General features: G+C 40.0%; 5 protein-coding genes and 1 non-coding gene across 9 annotated transcripts in view; 3 read left to right on the top strand and 3 right to left on the bottom strand.

Moving 5' to 3' along the window:
• The window catches only part of hdac10 (histone deacetylase 10), a 9,103-nt gene extending 3,440 nt beyond the window's left edge, over nucleotides 1-5,663 (bottom strand). The window contains exons 1-12 of the mRNA XM_017437824.3: nucleotides 5,380-5,663; nucleotides 3,548-3,682; nucleotides 3,350-3,446; nucleotides 3,159-3,256; nucleotides 2,789-2,893; nucleotides 2,616-2,684; nucleotides 2,398-2,524; nucleotides 1,322-1,387; nucleotides 1,182-1,241; nucleotides 875-964; nucleotides 542-648; nucleotides 387-454 (exon numbers count right to left, since the gene is read on the bottom strand). Of these exons, the coding sequence (XP_017293313.1) occupies nucleotides 387-454; nucleotides 542-648; nucleotides 875-964; nucleotides 1,182-1,241; nucleotides 1,322-1,387; nucleotides 2,398-2,524; nucleotides 2,616-2,684; nucleotides 2,789-2,893; nucleotides 3,159-3,256; nucleotides 3,350-3,446; nucleotides 3,548-3,682; nucleotides 5,380-5,438 (1,081 nt within the window). The 5' untranslated portion in view covers nucleotides 5,439-5,663. The remainder of the gene's footprint in view (nucleotides 1-386; nucleotides 455-541; nucleotides 649-874; nucleotides 965-1,181; nucleotides 1,242-1,321; nucleotides 1,388-2,397; nucleotides 2,525-2,615; nucleotides 2,685-2,788; nucleotides 2,894-3,158; nucleotides 3,257-3,349; nucleotides 3,447-3,547; nucleotides 3,683-5,379) is intronic.
• Nucleotides 5,664-6,484: 821 nt separating this feature from the next.
• On the bottom strand, nucleotides 6,485-8,356 carry aplnr2 (apelin receptor 2). The gene has a single exon (XM_017437829.3). The coding sequence runs from the start codon at nucleotides 8,191-8,193 to the stop codon at nucleotides 6,856-6,858; it is 1,338 nt and encodes a 445-aa protein (XP_017293318.1). The 5' UTR covers nucleotides 8,194-8,356; the 3' UTR covers nucleotides 6,485-6,855.
• An 873-nt stretch (nucleotides 8,357-9,229) lies between these two features.
• On the top strand, nucleotides 9,230-13,316 carry LOC108248821 (endonuclease domain-containing 1 protein-like). Of its 2 annotated transcripts, XM_025011000.2 has the most exons (3): nucleotides 9,230-11,519; nucleotides 11,599-11,878; nucleotides 11,981-13,316. In XM_025011000.2, exons 1-3 carry the CDS (start codon nucleotides 11,509-11,511, stop codon nucleotides 12,584-12,586), a joined length of 897 nt encoding a protein of 298 aa, XP_024866768.1. In that variant the 5' UTR covers nucleotides 9,230-11,508; the 3' UTR covers nucleotides 12,587-13,316. The 2 variants fall into 2 exon arrangements, with proteins under 2 accessions (XP_024866768.1, XP_017293314.2); XM_017437825.3 differs by having other exon boundaries at nucleotides 9,230-11,878.
• Nucleotides 13,317-14,281: 965 nt separating this feature from the next.
• On the bottom strand, nucleotides 14,282-22,396 carry pus7 (pseudouridine synthase 7). 3 transcript variants are annotated; one of them, XM_017437820.3, is made up of 18 exons: nucleotides 21,123-22,396; nucleotides 20,836-20,939; nucleotides 20,090-20,392; nucleotides 19,914-19,998; nucleotides 19,648-19,764; nucleotides 19,402-19,546; nucleotides 18,911-18,928; nucleotides 18,496-18,607; nucleotides 18,280-18,357; nucleotides 18,041-18,169; nucleotides 16,972-17,097; nucleotides 16,815-16,876; nucleotides 16,558-16,718; nucleotides 16,058-16,184; nucleotides 15,589-15,690; nucleotides 15,206-15,335; nucleotides 14,965-15,056; nucleotides 14,282-14,796 (listed from the first exon to the last, which is right to left on the bottom strand). In XM_017437820.3, the coding sequence occupies exons 3-18, from the start codon at nucleotides 20,380-20,382 to the stop codon at nucleotides 14,660-14,662; spliced, it is 1,914 nt and encodes a 637-aa protein (XP_017293309.1). In that variant the 5' UTR covers nucleotides 20,383-20,392; nucleotides 20,836-20,939; nucleotides 21,123-22,396; the 3' UTR covers nucleotides 14,282-14,659. The 3 variants fall into 3 exon arrangements, with proteins under 3 accessions (XP_017293309.1, XP_024866770.1, XP_017293310.1); XM_025011002.2 differs by having other exon boundaries at nucleotides 16,558-16,715; XM_017437821.3 differs by lacking the exon at nucleotides 18,911-18,928 and having other exon boundaries at nucleotides 21,123-22,320.
• On the top strand, nucleotides 21,660-21,733 carry trnat-agu. The gene has a single exon. It is a non-coding gene; the product is annotated as a tRNA-Thr (tRNA).
• The window catches only part of LOC108248824 (SRSF protein kinase 2-like), a 71,600-nt gene continuing 70,731 nt past the window's right edge, over nucleotides 22,391-23,259 (top strand). The window contains 2 exon segments of the mRNA XM_025011001.2: nucleotides 22,391-22,531; nucleotides 22,811-22,877. Coding sequence (XP_024866769.1) covers nucleotides 22,396-22,531; nucleotides 22,811-22,877 — 203 coding nt within the window. The 5' untranslated portion in view covers nucleotides 22,391-22,395.

Raw genomic sequence — 23,259 nt, 5'->3', positions numbered from 1 at the left:
CAAGCAATCCAGCTTACATCACATCTCAGCTTTAAAAGCTCAACTCCACACTCTCTATTTCTGAATTGAGAAAGCTCCTCGGATGAGAAGCGAAACGTCTTCAGCTACAGAATAGAAGTCCAGTTGTTTTTGTTTTTTAACTTTTTTTGAATTGATTACGAGTATAAGAAAGACGAAAAAGAAATGTGGATTGTATGCATTTAGGAAATTTAGAAAAAAAGAAGTTCATTAGCAGACTACTGCAGCCAACAGATCTGTACTAAAGCTTAGTGCAGTAAATTAGCCGATTTAGCTGCTCCTGGTGAAACAAGCCAAGTTCTGTCCCCAGTCTCTCTGCATTTAGCTTGGACTGTGAGTAATGAACAGGGACTGTGTGCTAATCCTACCTGCATGTTTGAGGCAAGACCAGTACTGCCTGTGAGCTGATCGGACACACTGAAGAGACTCGAGAGCACTGAAAGACGGCAATAAAGACTCCCCTCACCATCTGCAGTTCCACAGAAGGCACAGGCAGTAAAGTTTGACTGACAGTGACACATACCTTCTGCAGGGGCCGCTGAGGTTTGCGAGCCGAGGCAGAGGATCTCCGAGCAGCGTCTGAACTGTCTGACACACAGACTGAGCGAGGGAAGTCAAATTGTATCCTCCCTGGAAAGCATTCAGTCAACAAGAGCGTCGCTCAGACGTGACGGGCAAAACAAAATGGACGTTTCACAGGAAGCCAGGGCTTAGAAGCATATGTGATACAGGAACAAATTCAATGCTGTTTTCTCAAAGAACAAAACTGATAGTGTCTCAGGGGCCTGGGGGTAAAATTAAGAAATCTAGTGCTGTTGCTTTTTTTTTGTTTTAGAGTAATGACATTTTGTCTAACCTCCAGAACAACACACAGTTTCCCTCCAGCTAGGTTCATGAGAAGATGAGTCAGGTGGGCAAAGATTTCTGGAGTGGCACACATTTTTCCCTGAAAACAAAGAAGCAAACAAAGAAACAAACAAAAAAAAAAATCTGCTGTTACTGTTCTGTCTCAATGTCATAAATGATGGTAAAGTGAAAGAATACATAATTTTAATGCATAAGGGGTGCACATGATGCTTTGTACTTCACCAAACAAGATAAAATCAGCAAAATACTGCAAGTGTTTTTTAAAGTTTTTATTGTAGTAAAACTTTATTTGGTACCTCTGGATCTCCGATGGCTGAGTCAAAGCCTGCACACACCAAGACCAAGTCTGGACAAAACTACAACAAAGAATCAGACACTTTAAAAAGTCATGTCTTTTAATTATCACTTTTTTTTATTTATTTCAAAAGTGATTTACCTCATACGCAACTGGCAGAAGAACGTGGCAGAAGACTGAAAGATAGTCACTGCTTTCCATTCCCACCTGAAAAATTGCGATGAGGCATTTGATCACAACGCAGACAAATAAAAAGCCTAAACTCAGCGTCCTTCAAAGGAAATTTTGAGGTTTGGTCTGGACGGCCTTTAGGTAATGACAATTACTGACCTCCGCCGAGGAGGTATATGTTTTCTGCAGCGTATATTTGTCTGTGCTCAAAATGTAATGAATGGATTCTGAAGAAATTTTCAGGAAATGTTGAGGTTGACACAAAAAATAAATGATTGAAGTTTGGTGGTGATCGGAATCACAATCCGAATTGGTAAGAATTATCATATAATTACTAAATAAAGAATAAAAACAAGAACAGTATAATAATGTATTTTTAAAAAAAAACTTTTGTTTCCCATGTAAGTTAAAAACATAAAAAGAAAACACTTAATCCCGCCTAAAATTGACTGTGAACCAAGAACTGCTTCCGATTTCATGATATAGTTATAAATAATACTTGTATTTTCCCCAACAGAAGAAAAATGTGATTACCCTGGAGTTAAAAATCTTTTATAATTTTAAAATCAGAATTTATCATCTGTGGACTTTATAAATTTAGGTTTTTAAAAAATTAAATATATCAGTTCATCATAACAATACGCTGTAGATTGTTTTTATAGTTAGAAAATGTAGAAAATGTTCCAACCTTAAATTTGACTCATGTTTGGGCTGTATTAAAGCATACTGATTAAAACTCTGATCTTTGCATGCACTGAAGCAGCACAGTTGCAGTTCTTTTGCATAAAGGGCTCAGAATGTATTTAATAACTGATTGATTTTAAGAGAGTGCAGTTGATTAAAACCATCCATTTTAAATGTTTCACTGATCAAACTCAAAGTACAAACAAAGCAGATTAAAAAAAAACAAACAACTTACTGGGTCAGTGGAGGTTTAATGTCAAAGCCAAAGACATTCTAACTGAACCGTGAATTTTCTGATTGGAAAACAAGCACCCACACACAGCAGCTCACTGGAAGAACGACAAACTAAACAGTTTCCATACCTGGTTCCACGGCACGTTGATGTTAAACCCAGCTCCCTTCTCTTTGCCAACGCTGTCATAGTCTGACTCTCTGAGCTGAGGCCAAAACGTCTGATGTTCGTAGCGGTGCCAAGAAAAGTAGAGAACGCTGCAGGAAAGAAACAGAAAGGACAAAAAGCTGAATTTTAAAACAACATCCAATTAAACTTTAAAAATTCTTTGTAACAAAGAAGACCCACCTTGGATCATCTTCAAAGCAATACTGCACTCCTTGGCCGTGATGTATGTCCCAGTCTACAATCAACACCCTGAAAAACAGGCACAGTGTTTGCATGAGGCTGATTTTAGAGAATCAAGTCTCTTAAATAGTAGGTAAACTAAACATAGAGTAAAGATAAAAAAGTCTTACTACCTTTTGACTCCATACTTCTGCTTTGCATATCGAGTTGCTATGGCCACATTGTTGAAAACACAGAATCCATTTGCAGCACTGTGCTGACTGTGGTGTCCTGGTGGTCTGTTGGAAGTAACAGACAGTTTGTATATGTCATAATCTCATCAGGTATTAGTTATATATTGATTACAACTAAATCTGTTCATCATCTGTTCAGAGCTTTCCTCTACCAGTATGATCTTTGGTTTTTTTTGTTGGGAAAATCTTGGGTGTTTATAATGTGTGTGTTATTTTTCAGAGCAACCAAAACAAATATTCTCTTTCACAAAATGAACACAATTCAGTATCAGAAAACATTTCATAAAGTCTTACTTGTTACCAGTCTCACCTGACCAAAGCCATCCCATTCCTGACCCGCTCCGTCATAACACAGTCCACGAGCTGCAGAGCAGAGCCCGCAGCGAGCTTGGCGCAGTGATAGATGTTCTGCAACAGACAAAGAGGAAACAAAGTGATCACCACAAATCTGAAGACAGTCGTAGACAAATGTGAGACGCAGTCACCGAGTATGAGACTAACAGGGTGGAAGTAGACGTCTCCATACTGAAGGGTGAATTCCTTTAGGTCCTCCAGAGTCATGTAAGGAGTCTTTTTCACTGCCTCCAGGTATTCTTCACTGTGAGGAGAACAGGAAAGTACACACAGCTGAATGGCACAAGATAATTTACTTCCTTTTAATGAACTCTAACACAGCTCTATACCAGCATCAGTTCTGACCTGTGGACCAGCAGAATCTCTGAGTTCGTGGCCTCACGAACCGGTACAGAGATGCAGCGTTCAGCCAGTGCATTCCTGACCAAAGCCTCGTAGCTCACTGTCAGACGCTCAGGTGTTTCAATCTTACATGCTGGACTGCAGGGGGGGGAAAAAAACACAAAAAGTAAGCATTTAAAAAGAGACTGAATAATCTGCTGATATTGACCACTTTTTTAAAAAAAAATCAGCAATTTAATGTGCCTGTGTGCAAAAATAATCAACTACAAAGTAAAATGAAGATGCGGCAGCAACTGCTACTACCAGCTTACAGTAACAAACAATTTAGTTTGTTTTGTTTTTTTGTTTTTTTTGAGTGAGAATACTTTTCTATATATTATTTTAACTTGTACAAGTTCTTCTAAAACTTGTTAAGTATACATTTACTTAAATTAGACAATTATTGTTACACTTTGTTAAAATAAATATACATAATTGCCAAAAAAAGTGTTTATTGCCCATCGGCTGCCCTGATTTCTAAATCCTGTCTTTGGTATTGTCCATAGACAAACTCATACAGGTGGACCTCTACATTTTAACATTTCATGAATGAAAAAATGCTTTGCATCTTCACTCTAAGAATGTTAACAAAAAAAAAAAAAATCTCCAAAATTAAACAAGTCAATCTTTCAGTTCCAAGCTATGACAAATAAGACAATCCTTGAATCCATTTACAACCTCAGACATTTATACAAATGTCTGAGGTTGTGAATTTGTGGATAATGTAAATTTCTTTAAAAGCATTGTTATCAAAAGCCAAAGTAAGAGTCATACACGATATTTAGCAAGCTTAAAACTGCACTAACAGGTTGTTATACACATTTTAAGGTATTTTATTAAAAACTGAATCAACCATCATTGTTAAAATACAACTCTGCTGGATGAAAATGAAACAGTAAAAGCCTGTCAAGAGTCATGTTGGTAGTCGTTATCAGTTTTTTACAAGAAAAAAAAGTCATCAATGGTTCTTTAAAGGCATTTATAAGACTGAGCAAAGGACTACATTGTTATTATTCTTTTTTAAAAAATCATTACTTTAATTAAAGCATTTTGAGGCAGATACATTAATGGTTCTTAAAGGTTATCCAGGAAGGTGAAATACAATGTTCACCACAATCTATGAAATGTAACTACAATAAATTAAATCAATTTATTTTAAGACAGAAAAAAACATTTGAATCTCAAACTAAGAGCTGTGACCGCCTTTGACAAGCCCCCAAACTTCCTTCATTTGTTGTAAAATAGATATAACGACAGGTTCGAAAGGCTCGAAAAGTTCTAAAATTACACAAAAACCTTTTTTATTATTATTAAAAAGCAACTCATTTTATGGTAGAGATAACTAGTCAGTGAATAACTAGAATCTGCAGTGACAATTTGGGATAACAACTCGGGTGCACTTGTCTTATCAACCGGTAGGCAACATTAACCGTGTCATTAGTTCCTACCACTGCGAACAACTTGTGTTTAATTTGGCCACATTTATCACTAAAGAAATTAATTAGTTTGATCAGCTAAAATGTTTAAATAAACTACTTAACTTCCTGAGATACAAACACTAACTAGCTAGCACTAACAGAGCTTTGCTACGATGTAGCAGTCACAACTAAGGTAAGACAAGTTAATTAAAAAAAAAAAACTTGTCGTGTCGTAATTCTGTCAGTGAGGAGTCAAAACAAGGACATGTATCTGACATTAAGTAGCCTGCTTTAATTAATGCCAAAATACTGACCAACGTTGTACTCATTCAGGCAAAATTAGCTTTATAGCATTAATTTAATCTGTTTAGCACTTACTCAACCCAGAGCAGTTTGTATTTGGTCATTTCTTCATCATAAATCAGAGCTGTTCCCATCACCGCGCAAAGATGTGTGGACTTTGAACTGCAGTTCCTTTTTTTAATTATCCTAACTTGTTTCAAAGAGCTCAAAGTAAGGTAAATTAAGAATCGAAAATCATGCAATCTAATAAAAAAAAAACGAAAGTAGTAAAACCTGACTTTAACCAAAATACTCAAGGATCGCGATGGACTTTTGGAGTAAGCAGGGGAAATGTAAACATGTCGAACTGTTTAAAGGCGGACTAGCGCCAACTAAAGGGCGGAGGACGGTACTACAACTAATGTATACAAGGTTGTTAAATCCAACTGTTGGCATTGATTTACCTTTTTTTGTTTGTTTATTTATAAATAATATATATATATATTATGTGTGTATTTGTATCTAACTTGTTTCCTCATAAATTTGTTAAAAGCTCGTTTTGATGCTTTTAGAGTTATTCAAGTTACTAAATACAGTTCATCAACCTTTAAAAAAAAAAAATCAGATATGTTAGTTTAACTTAATAGACATTTTACGAGCTACATTTGAGTTAGTGCTTGGATTGCTCATATTTATTTAAAAACCGTGATGGTAAAATATTTCAAAATTATGTGATCAGTTCAACAAAACCCTCCACTTCCATTTAAAGGTACGCATTGAAAACTATGAAATCAAACATTAAAAAATGTTACCTCAATTATATCAAATAATGCAGTTTGAAAGCGTTTATTCCAGTAGGTATACAGATATATTGATATGTAATTCTAATATGCAGGTACGCACTCAGTGTCAACAAACCATTTCTATCTGCATACTTTAATCAATAAATCTGTGTGTTAATATGTACCAGTACGAAAATATCAGACTTCTCTATACCAAACAGCTTTTCCATGAACATCACCATTATTGACCTATTTTCAATCGCTCCTGCAGTTTGCAGTCTTTTAGAAATTTTGGTTACAAATTTTAATTTGAAGACATATAAGAAAAATGTTTTTGCAGATTTTGTTACTTTATGGTTTTATTTTTTATGACATTGCAACAAGTACCTTTAATCAACTCACACCAGAGAGACATTTAAAATAAAATACAGTACATGTTATTACCGTTGTTACAAGAGGTAATTATTAAATAAAAACAGTGCAATACAAAACAAATAAAGAGGATACCAAGAATGAATAATATATTACATAAAAAGTTCTGGTCTGGTCAGAGATAGTTTCTGGATACAGCGGGAAGCAGATTGACTTTCCTGTGCGAAATGTAGACTTTGATTCTAAAGATTATACTGTTTGTACTTTTTAATTTTTCTATAATATTACTTTGAAAATATTACAGAAATATTCTTGTAGAAAGCACATAAAGCTCATTTTGACATTCTTACTCTGTTTTGGCCCGAAAATGTTACAATGCGGCTTAATATAAAAAAATATAATCTAAAGCCCTGGTTTGTCAGATTAAATTTACATTTGATTGATGAACTTTCCTCATTTTGAGCATAATTTGAGTTTGGGTGGGTTCTTCCTCCATCTTCTCCTCTTCCTCTCCACCCTCTGTCCTGTCAGCTGTTTCCTCCTGTGTCCTTGTGAAGCTCCTTCCTTCTTTCTCCTCCTCTTCGTTGTCCTCGCCTCCTTCCCGAGCCTCTGCTTGTCTCTTGTTTGTCCTGCACCACAGGAGGAGAGCTCTTCTGCATCTTTTCCTAAACGACGGGTCACAGGCGGCGTAGAGGAGAGGGTTCAGGCAGGAGTTAAGGTAAGCCAAGCAGGTGACGTACGGATGGGCAGCCAGCAGAGTCCGGTCCAGTGAGCATGAGTACGGGAGAAACCCGAACTCTAGCAGCATAGAAGCTGTTTTATTAACATGAAGAGGCAGCCAGCAGAGAAAGAATGCCATCACTAAAGTGACAATGACCCTGAGGAGTCTGCGCTGGCGCCTGCGGTCAGGATGAGGGCCTCGTCCAAAGTGCCTGCTGAGCAGTCGGGCCAATGAGCAGTAACAGAACAGTAAGACAATGAGAGGCAGCAGGAAGCCGATCAGAGTTGATTTTAAACTCAAGACAGCAGCCCACCACATCTCTGCTCTTTCTGCTTCAGCCTCTTCCAGCTCTTCTCTAATCAACACGGAGTAATCCATCTGGCAGGACAGAACGACAGATCTGGGATCATCATCCTCAGACTCCACCTCCCTGACGGAGCGCAGCAGCAGCCCAGGAAGAGCCAGGATTCCCGCCACGGTCCAAACCCCTCCGAGTATCCACAAAAACCTGATGGGACGTCTCTGTGGGAGATGGTGGCCGGAGCGCCGGCGTCCAGTCAGGACCCAGTACCGCTCCACGCTGAGCGTGCTCAGGCTGAACACACTGGCGTACATGTTGAGGGCGGTGAGGAAGCTGCTGATTTGGCAGAGGAGTTGCCCAAAAGGCCAGTGGTAGCCCATGGTTGTGTAGGCCGCCCAAAGGGGGAGGGTTACAAGGAAGCAGAGGTCAGCCAAGGCCAAACTGGCTATCAGGGAGTCCGTCAGGGAGTGGGGGGGACGAGGGGTGGAGGAGGGTCTGCAGCTTTGTCCTGAGGAATCACTATAGTTTGCTTTCTGAAGAGAAACCATCCTCCTCCCCTCGCCTCGGCACAGGTAGACCCAGAGCACCAGGCTGTTGCCGAGGGAACCCACCAGGAAGGCCAGCAGGTAGACAGACGGGATGATGGAGAAGGAGGGAGACCAGTCACTGTAGTCGCAGTGGAAGAGAGGAGTGGGAGAGGGAGTGGGGGAGGAGAGGAAGTCTCTGTCTGACATCTGGCTGTTTCTGTACTAAACTCTTGCTCTCTGATAATAGAGGTCCGAATTCCAGCACTGGTTTGCTCCTGCTGTCTGAAAAGTCAATGAAACAACATTTTACAGAAATTTAGCAAACAACCTTGCACAAGCATCTTATACTCAAATTCAACAAATTAGTCATTTTAACCCAATGTCTGAGTGGAAAACAGCCCAGTACACTGAGTAAACTATGAGTTACTCAGGGTTGGTTTAGTCCAAATTTGACCCAACACTGGGTTGCAAATTGGGTTGTTTTTAACCCAGCAGTTTTTAACGTGTGTTAGGCTCACTTTAATGTCAAATTAGATCTTTCTCAAAAGCAATTCAACTGTTTGTTTTTTTTTTCCCGCAGCTTGAGGCTTTAACCTCCCACAACATAAAAAAGGTCCAAAATCATGCAGACTTTTAAAAATATTGTCAAGTTTTAAAGTAAAAAGCAAAGTCCCACATTTCATTGATACAACAAGAAACTTCATGCAACAGCAGCTTTACCAATTTAAAAAAAAAAAAAATTGAAGTGATCAATTCTGATTTCAACGAGTTGAAATTGTATATTTGGATTAGATTTAACAAAAGCCATCATGTTTTTAAGGTAATTGCTGCATGGCTTTTATGCAATATAGCGACATAATATTAAACTTTAGATGAATCCTCTCAGACTTACTTCAGGAAACTTCATGAGCTTGGGCAAAATCCATGTAGCCGTCAGATGCAGAAAGAAACGTTTTTATCATCATGAAACGGGGAAGAAAATCAACCTCATTCCCTTCATTTAACTCTCTCTGTGGGAGTGCCACCGTTTCTGCTTCAGTCTCCACATCTGTGTCGTGCCGACTAAAGAGTGGGAATAAATATCACCGTACCCTCCACAGACACACACGGGAATAAATGCACACTCAGTGCCCTCATTTTTCTTGTTCTCAGATCAGACCACCCCAGCAGAAACTTACAAGACCCGCAAACATCGCCCCCCCAACACAAACACCCTTACCTCCTGAGAGACACAATAACCCCCCCCCCAACAAACACATGCAAACCAGGCACACAGAAGCGCAAACAGGGGTTTTCAGTCCCCAAACTGCTCACACACAACACAAAGACACAAACAAATCTCCAGGTTTTGCATATTCAGACACAACAGGCGAATGCAACAACCCGTAATGAGAAAAAATAACTACCAGCCCCTGATATTACCAATCAGACGATGACTTCAGAGTAAAAGAAGATCCTGTAATTGATCTGTAAAGGGTCTGCAGGAGTCCTGCCTTTAGAAACTGCTTTTGGAAAAAAAAAAAGAAGCCAATAAAAGAAAGTTTTAATTGTGCTTATTTTATAAAAATGATTTTTGATGACCCACTTTCTCAGAATAGTCACTGAAATTAATAGAAATTATGTAAAGTGAGGGTATTTACTTGATTGTTTTTAACAAATTATTTATTTGAAAAGGTTTTTTGTCCTGAAAGGACAAATTGTCAATTGAGATGAACTTTGTAGCATTTATAACATCATAGTTAAAATCTTGTGCAGTTACATTCTTTGTATTAAAGATAAAACTAAAGTATTGTGCTAAAGCAATTTACCCATGGATGAGCTTTTTATACAGTTACATTATAATTTAATAGAAAATTATGAAGCTTACTCTTTATTTTAAAATATGTATCTGAAAATCTTCACTACTCATTAATTCAATGATTTTACATGATCTTCAAGACATTAAATGTGTAAAAGTAGATGTATTTAAAAACATTAAATTAACCTAAACAACTAATGAGAAAATAATAACAGCACATAATACATTAAGCTCACCGCATGTTAAATTGCAGAATGAATTGATAGTTTGTAATTAGATATTTGGAGATTAGAGGGTTATATAACCTTCATTAATGTCAGATAAAGAGTCTAATACCAAATTGTGTTTCAAGAAAAAATATATATTTAGTCCTAAATGTTGACAGTTTTAGCACTTTTTCGCCAGAACAGATTCCTTTTTTTTTTAATTGTCTTCACCTTCACAAGAGTTTCCACTCATTTCCATACAGAACGCGATACTGCGATTTGCAAATGCAGGCAAATGTTCTAGTATGGCAACTAGAGGCCTTTAAAGGGGCTCGAAACAAATACTTTTTTCTTTCGTCGTGTCAGCCACACACAACCATGGATGCATCTTTGAGTGTCTCCCATGTGGATCGAAGAAAGTGAGAATCCATCCACCTTTTGCTAGGCTTAAAAATAGTTCCGGTATTTGCAGACTTCCTGTCTTCTGATTGACATTTTCCTAAGATGTTTAAATTTGAAGTTTTAAAGTTGATGACAGATAACAAAAGCACCAGTAAAAGATGCGGCAAAGAACTGTCTTAAACTTCCCTCACCAATCACTGAAATATTCATTTATTCCACCAATGGAACAAGGATTTCTCTGCAAATTGGGTGTGAGCACGTGCCCACTGGCTTTACTCTGAGAATAAATTTATACAAAACTCATCCTTGGCTACATCTCTGCCTGTGGTCTGAATCACAGTGGGAGTTATATGTATGTTCGTAAAAGCGGACAGTATGGGTTGATAGATTAGGGGCCACTTTGAGGTCAGCGTGGCGTTCCATTGTAAATAGTGAAGACGTTCGGTGGGTAAACAGGAAGCGTTTGTTTCCACAGAGGTCATGCCGCCATCAACCTGTTGTTATGGGAACAGATGTTCCTGGGAAACATTCCACAGACGTTGTCATTTGCAGGAAAACACACACACACACACACACAAATTGACTCACTGTGACGGAAATAAACAGACAAAATGCTAACATTTCTTTGACAAAAAAAAAAAAAACTCTAGATGGAGTTCAGAAACAGAGAACAATGCAAAATCAGAAGGGAGGAAAAAAAGCCATTATAGATGTGCATCTCATTTATAGTTAGTCCAAAATGTAAGGAACTGTACTTTTATTTTTATAGCCTTGACAGCCTTGGGAGATTTGCAGAATGTTCCTCCAGTTGCATCAAAGCACAATTTGTGAATTAAAAATACTGTCTACATGGTGCAGAGAGAAGTTGGTGATACTGTTGACACCAACTCTTCTATAGTGTTCCTTGCTATTTTTGGTCGCTTAAGCTTTATTTCTGTTCTCCGTATTTCATGCAGCTGCAGTATTCAAAAATTCTCAGTTTGCCATTTAACCCAATGGACAATGAGTTTAACCAGACGGTGCTGCAGGCAAAGCTGTACCAGGTGATGTGAAAGAGGAATAAGATAAGGAATTTCCATATTCCGCCTGAAATGGCGTGAAGCACAGAGCAGGCAAATGTTCACACAGTGAGTGGAAGGAGCATTTCAAAGAGATTAAATGCACTGTGGAGAGTATAGGAGCAGGTTTTACCATGTCTGTCTACAGAACAGATCAAACCCTTGTATGTTTCCTCATCATTGTGATGGCGGGAGCGGAGGTGCTGGAAACCATCTCACCCGAGTGTAAGCAGTTCTTTTACATGGGGACGCCGCCAAGAGGGCTCGAGGAGCAGCCATTAAAGAAGATCTGTCAATTCTACTCGAGCAAGCCTCGATTCGTCACCCTCTACGACACGATCAGCCACATCCCCGTTTATTCTGCGTACACCTTCAAGCGCTCGGATGGCTCCAAGAAGGTTGATGTGCCTTGGATGTATGAGCCACAGGTAGGGATGGTTCTTGGAATACGCTGCCTCATTTCCCTGGAAAGAAATGTCTGCAAATGTTTTTGTTTTCGCTTCAAACTCAGATCATGTTTGTCCCAACAGCTCTCCACGGTGTCCGGCTCCAGAGAGATGGAGTCATTCCCTTCGTTAAGAGTCCATAAGAGCTTCGAGGACTCCCAGGCTGTTCTCGACGACTACTCCGACACGGTGATGTTTGAACGTGGTCAGCTGAACCCGGACGAGCACCAGGCCCACCCGGACGACAAGGCAGCCACCTACACTCTGACGAACGTGGTCCCCCGAGTCCGAGAGTTCAACATCGGCCCGTGGAAAGCCCACGAACACACCATCCGCAAGAGGCTCAACAACTACTGCCGCGGAACCGCATTCGTGGTCACCGGGGTCACCACGTCGGGTCAGATGATCCGCCGCCTCAACATCAACCGTCTGGCAATCCCCACGTACCTCTGGTCGGCCTACTGCTGCACAGATTTCGACCACAACGCTCCGTACTCGGAGCGCTCAAAGTTCCCGGCGTTTGCAGCTCACGGGCTCAACGACAGGGAGAACAACAGGGTCCAGGAGATGACCGTGCAGCAGCTGGAGGACTTCCTGAAGAGGGTAACTTATGTGAGCAGCTCCTTCCAGATCTTCTACGACAACTGTGCCCCACCTAATAGCGCCGACAGCCCCCTGCATTTAGCTTAAAAAGGAGAAAAACGGGATTTTTCACTTTGATTATAATTACGCCAGCTTAAAAACGTCACAGGTGCTTCGTTGTGGTTAAAATACATGTTTTGCTTTTAAGAAAACTTTTATTTGGCGTTTTGGCAAATGTTTTAATCCTCTTATCCCCTTTATGCTCCTGATTGTTTTTTTTTTTCACTAATTTTTTTTACAGTGCACCCCATCTTTCTAAATTATTTTCAGAACCTCGAAAGAAAGATGTGGTTGAAAACTCAAAATACTTTTAAGCATTTATGAATTGTTACAAGTCAAAGAGAGCAAAGTTTTACGTTACTACTCAATCTACTGTAGTTTTACTATAATTATGCATTAACCTTGACTTGGATTATACACAAATGTGCCATAAACACAGTCTGAGTGGTTGTACTCTCCCTTTATCAGTTTTAATGTAAACTGATCTACACAGGAACAGGAAATGATACCTGGTTCTGTAGGCCTTTTGTTCATCGCAGACAGATTAGACCAGAGTTTTACATTTCTTCAGCCTAACTGCAGCTCTGCTCTCGCAACTTACTGTACCTTGTCATTTCAGCCCATCCCAGTGGGCTATTTTTGAACGATGTATTGGTTCCCAACAGCTCAATAAGTTATTTTCATTCTTAAAAATTTGACTGTTCAAACTTTCAGGTGAGTTTTACATACATTTGGATGTCCTGCTATCATGTAAGCTACTAATGATAATTTAAATAAAGTGGAGAGTAAAAATATAGATTTCTTTTTGTCCTTCATTTTCATCGCTTTGGATTGGTTTTTTCCATTTCTGTTTAGGTACAAGTCAGACATACCAGTGGTAAACATAAAAGAAAAAATGGAGCAACAATCCAAATTTAGGAGGTCAGCCCTAACCATATGTTCAACAACGTGATTAGTGACCACATTTAGTCTGAGAGGGAATTGTTTCTCTGCCAGCTGGCATATGCAACTGTGCCAGATGGTCAGCACCAGCAGCACTCTGGGAACCTAAAATACAGTTAAAGAATATTTTTCTTCTGATGACCAACAGAAAGGGTTGATCTAAATTCGAGGTCAATGATTGTAGTTTGTTTTATTTCATTTAGGAAGGCTCCTTTTTGCATTACAAATAGCAGCTGTGGCACAGCACTTCCTGGAGGAATATCCTCTTTCTGCTGAAATAACTGCGTTTATAAGGTTTATAAAGGTTTATAAAACAATGTTAATACAAACCACAATAAAAACGTTTGAGACTGGAGTTATTTTAAGATGACAGCAATCCATTTTGGCTCTACTCAGACTAGCCCTTAGCTTGTCTATTCGATCAGAATAAACTATTTCTCCAAACTGAGGTTGTTCAAAGAGCTATCTACAACAGGTAATATATTAACTGTTCATAACCTTTCTACAAAACCTCACTACCAAAGATCTGAACTGTTGTCTTGATAGAAAGGCTGTATTCTTGTCACAGCACAGTTATGATTTAATGAAGTTCTCACCAATTTCTCCTGTTGTTCCTTAACCCACTTTTGTTTTGAAATGTCTATAGATAAAGTGCTGTAGGAGGTTATCACCTTAGATGAACAAATGCTTTCCTCATACACCCCCCCAAAAAAGAAATAACACTTTAAACAAAGCCTTAAAAACATCTAATCCAATAGTAATGACAGTTTTTAAATATGAGTTTTATGAAAACAGTCAGAGTCTGTATGTTAGTCATTTTATTTTTTCTCTTGAAGTGTTCTCCTATTGACAGCTCCAATCTCAAATAATATTTAAAAAAAATCTTATTTCTGTACAAAATAGCAGCTTGAAAGTACAAGCTTTACTTAAGTTGTCGCTGTGAAAATCTACTGCCTCACTGCAGTCCAAAAACCTTCCAAAGTAAAAACACCATCACAAAAAAAGGTTGAATATTACTTATTTCTTGAACTTTGTACTCCAAAGAATCAATCTTAAGATTAATTTAGAAATGATTATTTCTCTCTCTAACACACTACACAGGAGATACTTACAAAACACAACAACAAGGAGTCACAGACAATGTGACGAGTTCAGTTCATGTTTCAAGACGTTCTGGTCTCAGTTGAACCAGACAGTGTTGAGCTGCGTCTGTTTCTTGATGCTCGTGTCCAACTTGAGGACCTCTCTGATTGCCATGGTAGCGTACGTTGAAGGAGGCAGGGAGAACTCCATCTTTAGAGCCCGATACTTCCCTTCTGAAAGAAAAAAATATCAGACCATAAGCAAAGGTGCTTCACCCTCAAAAAGTCTTTTTAATGTTTACATTACAGTCGTCTTAACCTGATACAAAACGTTACGTGTGAGCTCATCTGCGTTCAGGATTCTCCTAAGTAAATCCTGTTTTAGCTCTAAAATTAATTTACCTTTGTTGAAGACGGGGGGAGGTTTGTTCTCCAGTTTTTCAAAATCACTGTGCACCAGAGAGATCCTGGGGTCATCGTAGCGAATCACCTCCCTGCACAAAGGACCGAGACATCCAGAAGATGGACATAATGTACACGATGACAGCCTTAGTTTTAGTGTTTCACCGGTAAAAGGCCTGATGTAACGTTAACGGTCCATGTTCGGAAGATAATGTGGGAAGTATTTTGAATTACGACTGACCAGCTGACATCAGTGGGTCTGATGATGACGCGTCTGTAGGCTCCAGCCAGGGAGTAGTCCTTCACTTTGTGTCTCATGTTGTTGATGTCCAGCCCGTCTGCAGACAGCAGCTCTCTGTAACCTGCACCAACTCACAGAAACAACAGATAAACAAAGTTAAAAAGCAGATTATGATATATTTATTGCTTTTTTTTCATTTTAATCTTAATTCATCTTTTTTTTTATTTAGCTTGATTTTTTCTATTGGAAATTCAGTCATTAAATTATTTATTTAATGCAGCAAATACAAAAAAGAAAACTTACACTGGATTTAAAATAACCCAATCTTCTGACAGATTTTTTTATTATCCAGAAAAATAAACAAAGTCACAGAGAAGTCTTACTGTGATGAGAAGGGTAGATTACGTCAAACCCAGGAAGTGGCATCACGATGTCGTGGATGGAGTGACTCTCAGCCTCCTCTGCAGACAGCACGTGTGCTGTGGCTTCAACGACACAGGACAATTGGACATCAGCAGGAGAAAAATGCTGTTTGAGCAGCACTTTTTAAAAATAAGTGTGCACTTTGGAAACTAAACCCCATGACAAGATATAAATTTTCAGTAATACTAGAGTTTAGTCATTAAACAACACCTTTTACTGGCTTATAATTGCTTTAAATCAAAGGTAAAGGGGTTAATGTTAAAACAACAAAAACAATCAGTCAACTGCCTGCACAGTATTTATTATGTCCCTAACTAGTAGTGCTTATTAAATATTTTAACACGATTATATCACAAATAGTAGATACAGATACACTGTTTGGCAGCTGAAGGGGAAAAATAAAATAAAAAAATAAAAACAGTGAATTACTTCCTCTGAGGACCAGGTCTCCCTCCACAGCCTTCAGGCCGAAGGCTTCGATCCTGCGGCTGACCATGGTGTTCCACACCACACTCTGGTAGCTGTGGATGTACATCAGCCGGTTGTTTCGGGGGATCTAGAGAACGGAGAACGAAACAATTGCCTTCATGGAAAGACAACAGAACCCAATTTCACAAACAAGCTCCTTTCTACTCGTCTATGAATCCCTGACAATGCATTCTGGGTACTGTAGGCACTGAGGCTTGACAAGGATGATGAAACTGTGGTACGTAAAAATTTGCACCCATCTAAATGTATACTGCCCTTTTAACTTTTAACAGGCTGTTTTTATGTTCAGTAATGATACAGGAAGGCGATAATAAATCTGTGAAAAGCTACAGAGGTAAAAATCATATTCTGATTGAGAGAGTATTGTAACTATTCACTGTGTACAAAGTTATTATCTGTCCTTGTTTTTAACCTGACTGCATTAATGACAGAAAACGCACCAGTCCAAAGGCAGTGACGATGTTCTTCTTGCCGTACATGGACAGACCACGTAGCAGCTGCCCCTCCACGCAGCGCTTGTTGGGCAACTTTTTCAGTGCAGCCTCTGGGTCCTGAGTCTTCGCCCACTCCTCCCTGCAGCGGACCAGGAATTCCTTCTCTGCTGCAGAAACCCATCAAAACAAAGGAGAGTTTCAAATGCTATTCACTCCCCTCTCGTACATGGTGGTGGGGGGGAGTAAAGACAAGAATGGATCACCTCCAGGACGAGGTTTCAGAATCAAATCCACCACCTCCTTCCAGTCGTTTTTCAGAATGGCTCTGAAACAGGCAAGAAGAAACAATTTAAGGTGAGTGAAATGATGCAACCTCTTATTTTAAACTATCTTATGAATATATGTGTGGAACCTTTTTACCTGCCAACTTGCTGTGTGGACACAGCGGTGGTGCCGAAGCGCTGCATCCCATAGTAATTGATGAAGCCTGTCTGCCTGAGGGACGTCATGGCCTGATCAACCTGCTCGACTGTCCCGGAGATGTTCCTAAAGAGCAATACAAAATAAAAAAAATAAGTCATTTTAATTATAAAGCAGATAAGAATGCACTATCTTGCCTTGTTCATCTCCACAGATGAACCAGTGTTATGCATACAAATAACTTTGCAAAGAACTAAATTCAAATAGTATCTTTAAACATTTCATAAGTTTTTCTGAATGAGTTTATAGGTCAGCGGTAATGGGTTTAAAGAAACATTCCTCTGAAAATTTCTTGATCACATTTCAGACACTTGCATGCATGTTCACAAAGCAAAATAATAATAATTTCAGCATAAAGATATCCGGTATTGTGCGATAAAACATTTTAAAAACTACTATCATCATACCTTTTTTTTTATTTGAAGGCTTTTGGGATGGAGACCCAACATGGTCTCACAGGAGAATGTAAAAATAGTGACAAAAAGGGTATTTTTGGCGGTACTTACACGGAACTTGCAGGGATACGTACAAGATACTTACAGGGTAATGACAGCAAACTTACCTTTAATTAAAGGGTACTTGAAGGGGTACATACAGGGTAATGACAGAGCAGTTACAGGGTATTTATGAGAATACATACAAGCTAAGGACGTTGTATGTACTCCTATAAGTATCCTGTAAGTGCTCTCTGCACGAAGTAATCACAGGGTACTCACAGGAGTACATACAGGGTACTTACAGGAAGTACATAAAGGAAATTTACAGGGTATGTATGGGGGGACGGGGACATTTCTTGAAGGGGAAATAAAGGGTAATTATGGGTGTACGTACAGGGTATATACAGGGGTTTATACAAAGTCCCTACAGGAGTTGGGCTGTTTTAAGAAGTGACCTTTTACCCTGTGCTGTGCCCATACATGTCTTTATGTCACAGTCAGGTACAAAGGCTGACTGAACATGAAAGAAAGAGCAAAATTAGGAGCACTAACTGCAGAAACTGTATCTTAACCTGATGACCACGGTGAAGTGGTTTCCCTGCAGCTCCCCGAGTTTTAGAGGATGTTTTTTGTAGCAGAAGTTTCCGAGCTTCAGGTTCATGAGGCAGTTGTTGAGATGAGCCAACCTTTCCGCTGTGATCCTGCGAAAACAAGCAACATCGATTACTAGTACAACAGGTCGCCACAGGCATCGTACGTCACATGAACACCATCTCCTATAACGTTTATTTACTTAGCAATAACCACTCACTTGAGCACGGCTATCTCCTGCACGGTGATGGCTCTCTTGTCCTTGGTTCCCATGTAGGAGAACATGTTGGGTCTAACCCTAAGAAGACAAGCATCATTGTAAATATGACAAATCTTCACTACAGAGACTTCATCCCACTGTTAAGGTGTTCTTCTGTCTCTTGTAAAGCAATAATTACTTACAATCAAAATGAAAGTAATAACACCACATCCAGACCTGAGGAACTTTGAAAGCACGTTGATTGCATCCATGGTGTCTTTGTTCTCTTTGTACAGGGCAAAGTGGCAGAAACTGCCCCGGTTTTTGGGCCAAAAGTGTTTCCTTGGTGCTTTTGTGGAGACAGAAAAACAAGGTGATGAGAAACGGTGAAATAAATTTGTTAAAATATATGAATTCCTTTAAGAAACCTACCTGCATTTCAGGTATAAACTTAGAAATTTTGTCCTGCAGTGTTGCAAAAACTTCTTAATTTTTTTTTAAATAAAGATTTTGAAATCATTTCAGGACAAATCTTTTTTGTTCTTAATGATAACCCTATTTTTTCTTATGTACTATTGCTGATTGAACTTCCTACCCAACTTTATTTGGTTTAAACAAGTCCCTCTCTGCTGCGTGAAGAATCAGTTCTTACCTGCAGTTGATTTGACTTCTATCCACAAGAGAATAGCAAAAAGGAGGATAGAATAATGTTACTGAAAAAAGGTTTCCTTCAAACCAAAGGACAAGTTGACAGGGGGTGAGATGTCATGCATGGGCTTAGGAGAGGAGTGCTGATTTTAAATGTGCCTGTGCAGCGCAAATGCTCTTTGCTGCATTTGTCTTTATTTGTTTTTTGGTTCCACAGATCTGGATTGTCATTGAATATGTTGCCAGAACGAACTGGAGGGTTGTTCATAACCAAAAACACTGAGCAAAACTCTGAGCAGAGTCATGCAGGAGTGATGAGCATGCATATGCACGAGTGCAAGCATTGTACGTTTTCTGCACTGCTTCCACTGCAGCAGATCAAAATACATTTAGACGGAAAGAAAAAAAACATGCACTATAGTCCTGTTTAAAAATTAATTTACTAATCCAGAATCCTGCCCTGGTTGCATCCTGTTGTGTTTCCTTCCCACGTACCAGCTAAAGCCTTCTTCCCAGCGGCGTGGTAGGCCACTATGAACTTGCGCCCCTCTTTCTCTTCAGTCTTTGTTTCCAGACCAGGAAACTGAGTCTTGATGGCTTTGTGGACAAGCGTCCGTTTCTCCTTTGTATCATCCACTACCTGAAGATATAAAAGATGACCAGAAACATTGCACAGAACCTTCATTAAACTGTTTAAGGCATGATCACATTCAAGAGGAGGCTGCACTCCTTCAAACGCACCTCGATGAAAACGCTTCCCTCTTTATTGCTGAAGAGCTGCAACTCACTAAGCTGCTTTTTCTGCTCCTCAGTCAGCACTTCACTTTCCTTTGGCAGTTCTTCTGTCACTGAGACTTCCTAAAACAGAGAAAACCTTGCATATTTGGAAAACAAATCACCTGACTATAACAAAAGAGCTCCTAATTTTTGATACGTGCTTTATTTTTGTCTACTTGCTGACCATTCATGCTACCATTTTTTACAACACAAGAAAAGTGGTATCGTACCTGATCGTCTGCTGGTATAGAGAGGTCATCTAAATGTACTATCTTGCCTTGTTTGTTGATTTCATGTACAACAAAATCGGAATACCTGCAAACAAACCATAAAAACAAGCTGTTAAAACAAGACAAATTAAGCCAGAACACAAGAACTACAGATTGTTAGGTGAGAGTAGACAAACCTTTCTTTCAGGATACCCGAAAAGCCCTCGTGGTCACTAACATATTTCAGGATGCCCACGTCCATCTCAGTCAGGCCGTGCTTCATCATGTCCGCGAAGGTTTCTCCATCCTCTTCTTCGTCACTTGCCTCCTCTTTGAGCTCCTCCTCATCTTGGTTGGGAGAACCCCCGTTGTCCTGATCGCTCTCGATTTTTGCCTTCTTGGAAGGCGTTTGTTCCTCCTCTTTGTCCTCTGAACAGCCTCTCTTTTCTCCAGCCTGGACAGGGAGAGTCACGGGCTCTGATTCAGCCATCGGAGCCAAACTGGGGAACACAGGAACAGAGAACATTTTTTACTTCAAACAGAACTAGCAAACCCATAAACAAGGGACCAATACACTACTTGTAAACACACGTGTTCGTAGCAGTTAATAAAATGCCCTAAGGTTCTGAAACTGTGAGAACTAAATCTTGCAAGCATGTAAGGGTATTTCCTTATTTGACATAAAAAGAAGTGACACAAAAATGAGCAAATCTAAAAAAATGTTTTTGTTGTTGTTGCACTACTTCCAAACCACAGCATAATAACCACCAGGACTCTGTTAGACATACTGTAACTGTATTAGTACATTACAGTATGACACAAATGCTATGTTTCAATTTAAGCAGCAATAAGCAACTGATAATTGAAAGCTAGTGTGTTTAAAAAAAAGGCAGTTTTACTGCTGGATTATAACAGAATAACTCATACTAAAAAAACTACTTACTCTGTTTACAGGGCTGAAGGAGAAATGGGTGCAAGATTAGAGTTTCCTTCCACCTGTCAGACACTTGCAAAGTCCTCTTAGCGCCCCAGAGTTTCACACATGCCCTTAAACACACACACAAAAACCGCATGACTTAATGCTAAAAAAAAACTTAGCGAAACAGTCAGCTACGGCTAACACAGCCAAATAAAATAAACGTGTAAAGTGTCAAAATGTCATAAAACGTCGGCACATGAAGAAAAACTAACAATGTTATGATTTTAAGATAAAAAATCAGTTTGATTTACCTGTAACTGGTGGTATTCAGAAGAGACCGGATGGTAACTAGCGCCAGGTTGTCAGCTTTCCTCACGTGCGGCTGTGTGCATAGTTCCGGAAACACATCTAAGAGTAAGGCCCGCCTCCGACCACGATTTGCCGAAGCAGCTGTCAATCAGAGAGTGATGCGTTCAATAAGCCCGAAGCACAAAGTACTCGTCCCAGTAAATAAAAATATATTTTATGTTAAAATAAATAACTTAGGCAGATTAAAAAAATGTCTTAAATAAATATTTTTAAAAATCATTCAGAAACGAAAAGTATCAGTGAGACAGTTTTGGATTATCTTCTCTGATTTATGATCAGGAACACATATTCATTTCAATTTATTGAAGGCTTTAAGATGTTTTGCTGTCACTTCTTAGTGCTGTCTTGTGTAGTCCTTTTCTCTCTCTCTACAAATGTTCAACCCTGAAATAAACCATTTAAATTTATGTATTATCAGTTCAATTTCAGATATCATTATAGGAAGCTATCGAATAAGTCTGTCCGAGTCGGCTGCCTGTGGCGCCGTGGCTTAGTTGGTCAAAGCGCCTGTCTAGTAAACAGGAGCTCCTGGGTTCGAATCCCAGCGGTGCCTTTTGGATTACCATATTACATCGAAACAAAGCTTTTCAGGAACAAGTACCTTTTAATGTTCATAGGGTGCTGTTTGTCTGTTCTTTAAGACCTTTTTAACCAAGACGTTCCTCTTAAAAAAAACAACAACACAAATCTGCAAAATGTTTTTCTGTAGACACCAAGAAAACCCATTTATTATCACTTGCCTGTTTTTAAAAAGCCTTTATTAGGGAAGGTTAAAATGCAGGCAACAGTAACAATGTAGATTTTTAAAAATACTTCTTAAGCTCTGAAGAAAAGTGTGGTAGCTGAGAGTGATCCCCAACACATATTCTGAGTGCCAGCAGATCACACAAGATCTTTGCTTAAAATTCTGTTATTACCTGTTTGGCTTCAACTCTATGTTAGCAAAATATTTCATGAACCAGTGCATAAATTTATTTTAAACTTTCAGAAAATAATCACTGGATGTGCCAAGTGATTAACTTTTGGAGCCAACCCAATTCAAGATGGCAGCCCTAAGCAATTTGATGTGGTATGCATATCCCTGCGGGCGATATGCATTCCTTCACAGAATGCCAGGCCTTTTTAATTGATTGACTTATCTGGTAAAAGTGAAGAAGAGCCTGCGCGCGGTTCCCGCTTTAGCCGCCAGGGGGCGCGCGTGCCCCGCGAACGCGGATGGGGCTGTGGAGCCGGTGTGAAGTGGGAGAGAGGATCCGGCTGCTGCCGCCGAGCTCCCCGCTCTTGCTGCTGCTGCCGCCGCCGCCGCTGCCGCCGAGAGGGAAGAGAGGAGAAACCATGAGCTCCAGGAAAGGTGCGTACCTCCCAGCCTCCAGCTGAACCTCGCTCCCGTTCGAGTTTTAACCCGGAGGCTGGCGGAAGTGTTCGTGTTTGCACCGAAGCATCTGTTAAACGGCTCTACGTGACCCTGTTCTGTTCTGCTCGGTTGTGCTGTGCCGCGGCCAGCTTTAAAATCCTGTTGATGTGTGTGTCTGTTTTCTCCCCACCACCACCGCCGCCGCCGCCGCCGACCCTCCTACGCCGTTTTGCCGGACGTGTGTGTGCCCGTCGCCGACTGAACTTTAACCCGCAGTGATGGCCATCCAGGCCAGAAAGAGGAGGCCGAAGGGGAAGAAGGATAAAGCGGGTCACCATAAGAGGTGAGCGGGGCGGCGGCGGCGGTTGTCGGTTGGTGGGGAGGGGGAGGAGGAGGGGGGACGGTAACCGCTGACTGTTTTAGTTTGTTGACAGCAGGTCTCAGTCTGTGTTGTGCTGTAGCGGATACACATGATACAAGGCGTGTAGTTTCACCCGAACAGACTGGAAGTTACTACAGTACTCCGAATGATGGTGTCTGATTGATTTTGTTTTTTGGGGGGGGCTTGACAGAGATGTCATCTCATTCCCGTTGCCTGTGCTGATGGCACCACACGAATAAACCTCTGCACGTCCGTGTGTGGAAAGGATGCCCCTTGCGTTATGTAACTTTTTAACCAGAGCATTGTTTCCCGGGCTGTGACTTGTCCCCCCCCACCCCGCCCC

Source organism: Kryptolebias marmoratus, linkage group LG11, assembly GCF_001649575.2.
Source record: "Kryptolebias marmoratus isolate JLee-2015 linkage group LG11, ASM164957v2, whole genome shotgun sequence".
NCBI classification, from domain to species: Eukaryota; Metazoa; Chordata; class Actinopteri; order Cyprinodontiformes; family Rivulidae; genus Kryptolebias; species Kryptolebias marmoratus.
The sequence above is the reverse complement of the archived record's forward strand: the minus strand, read 5'-3'. Positions and strand labels throughout refer to the sequence as shown.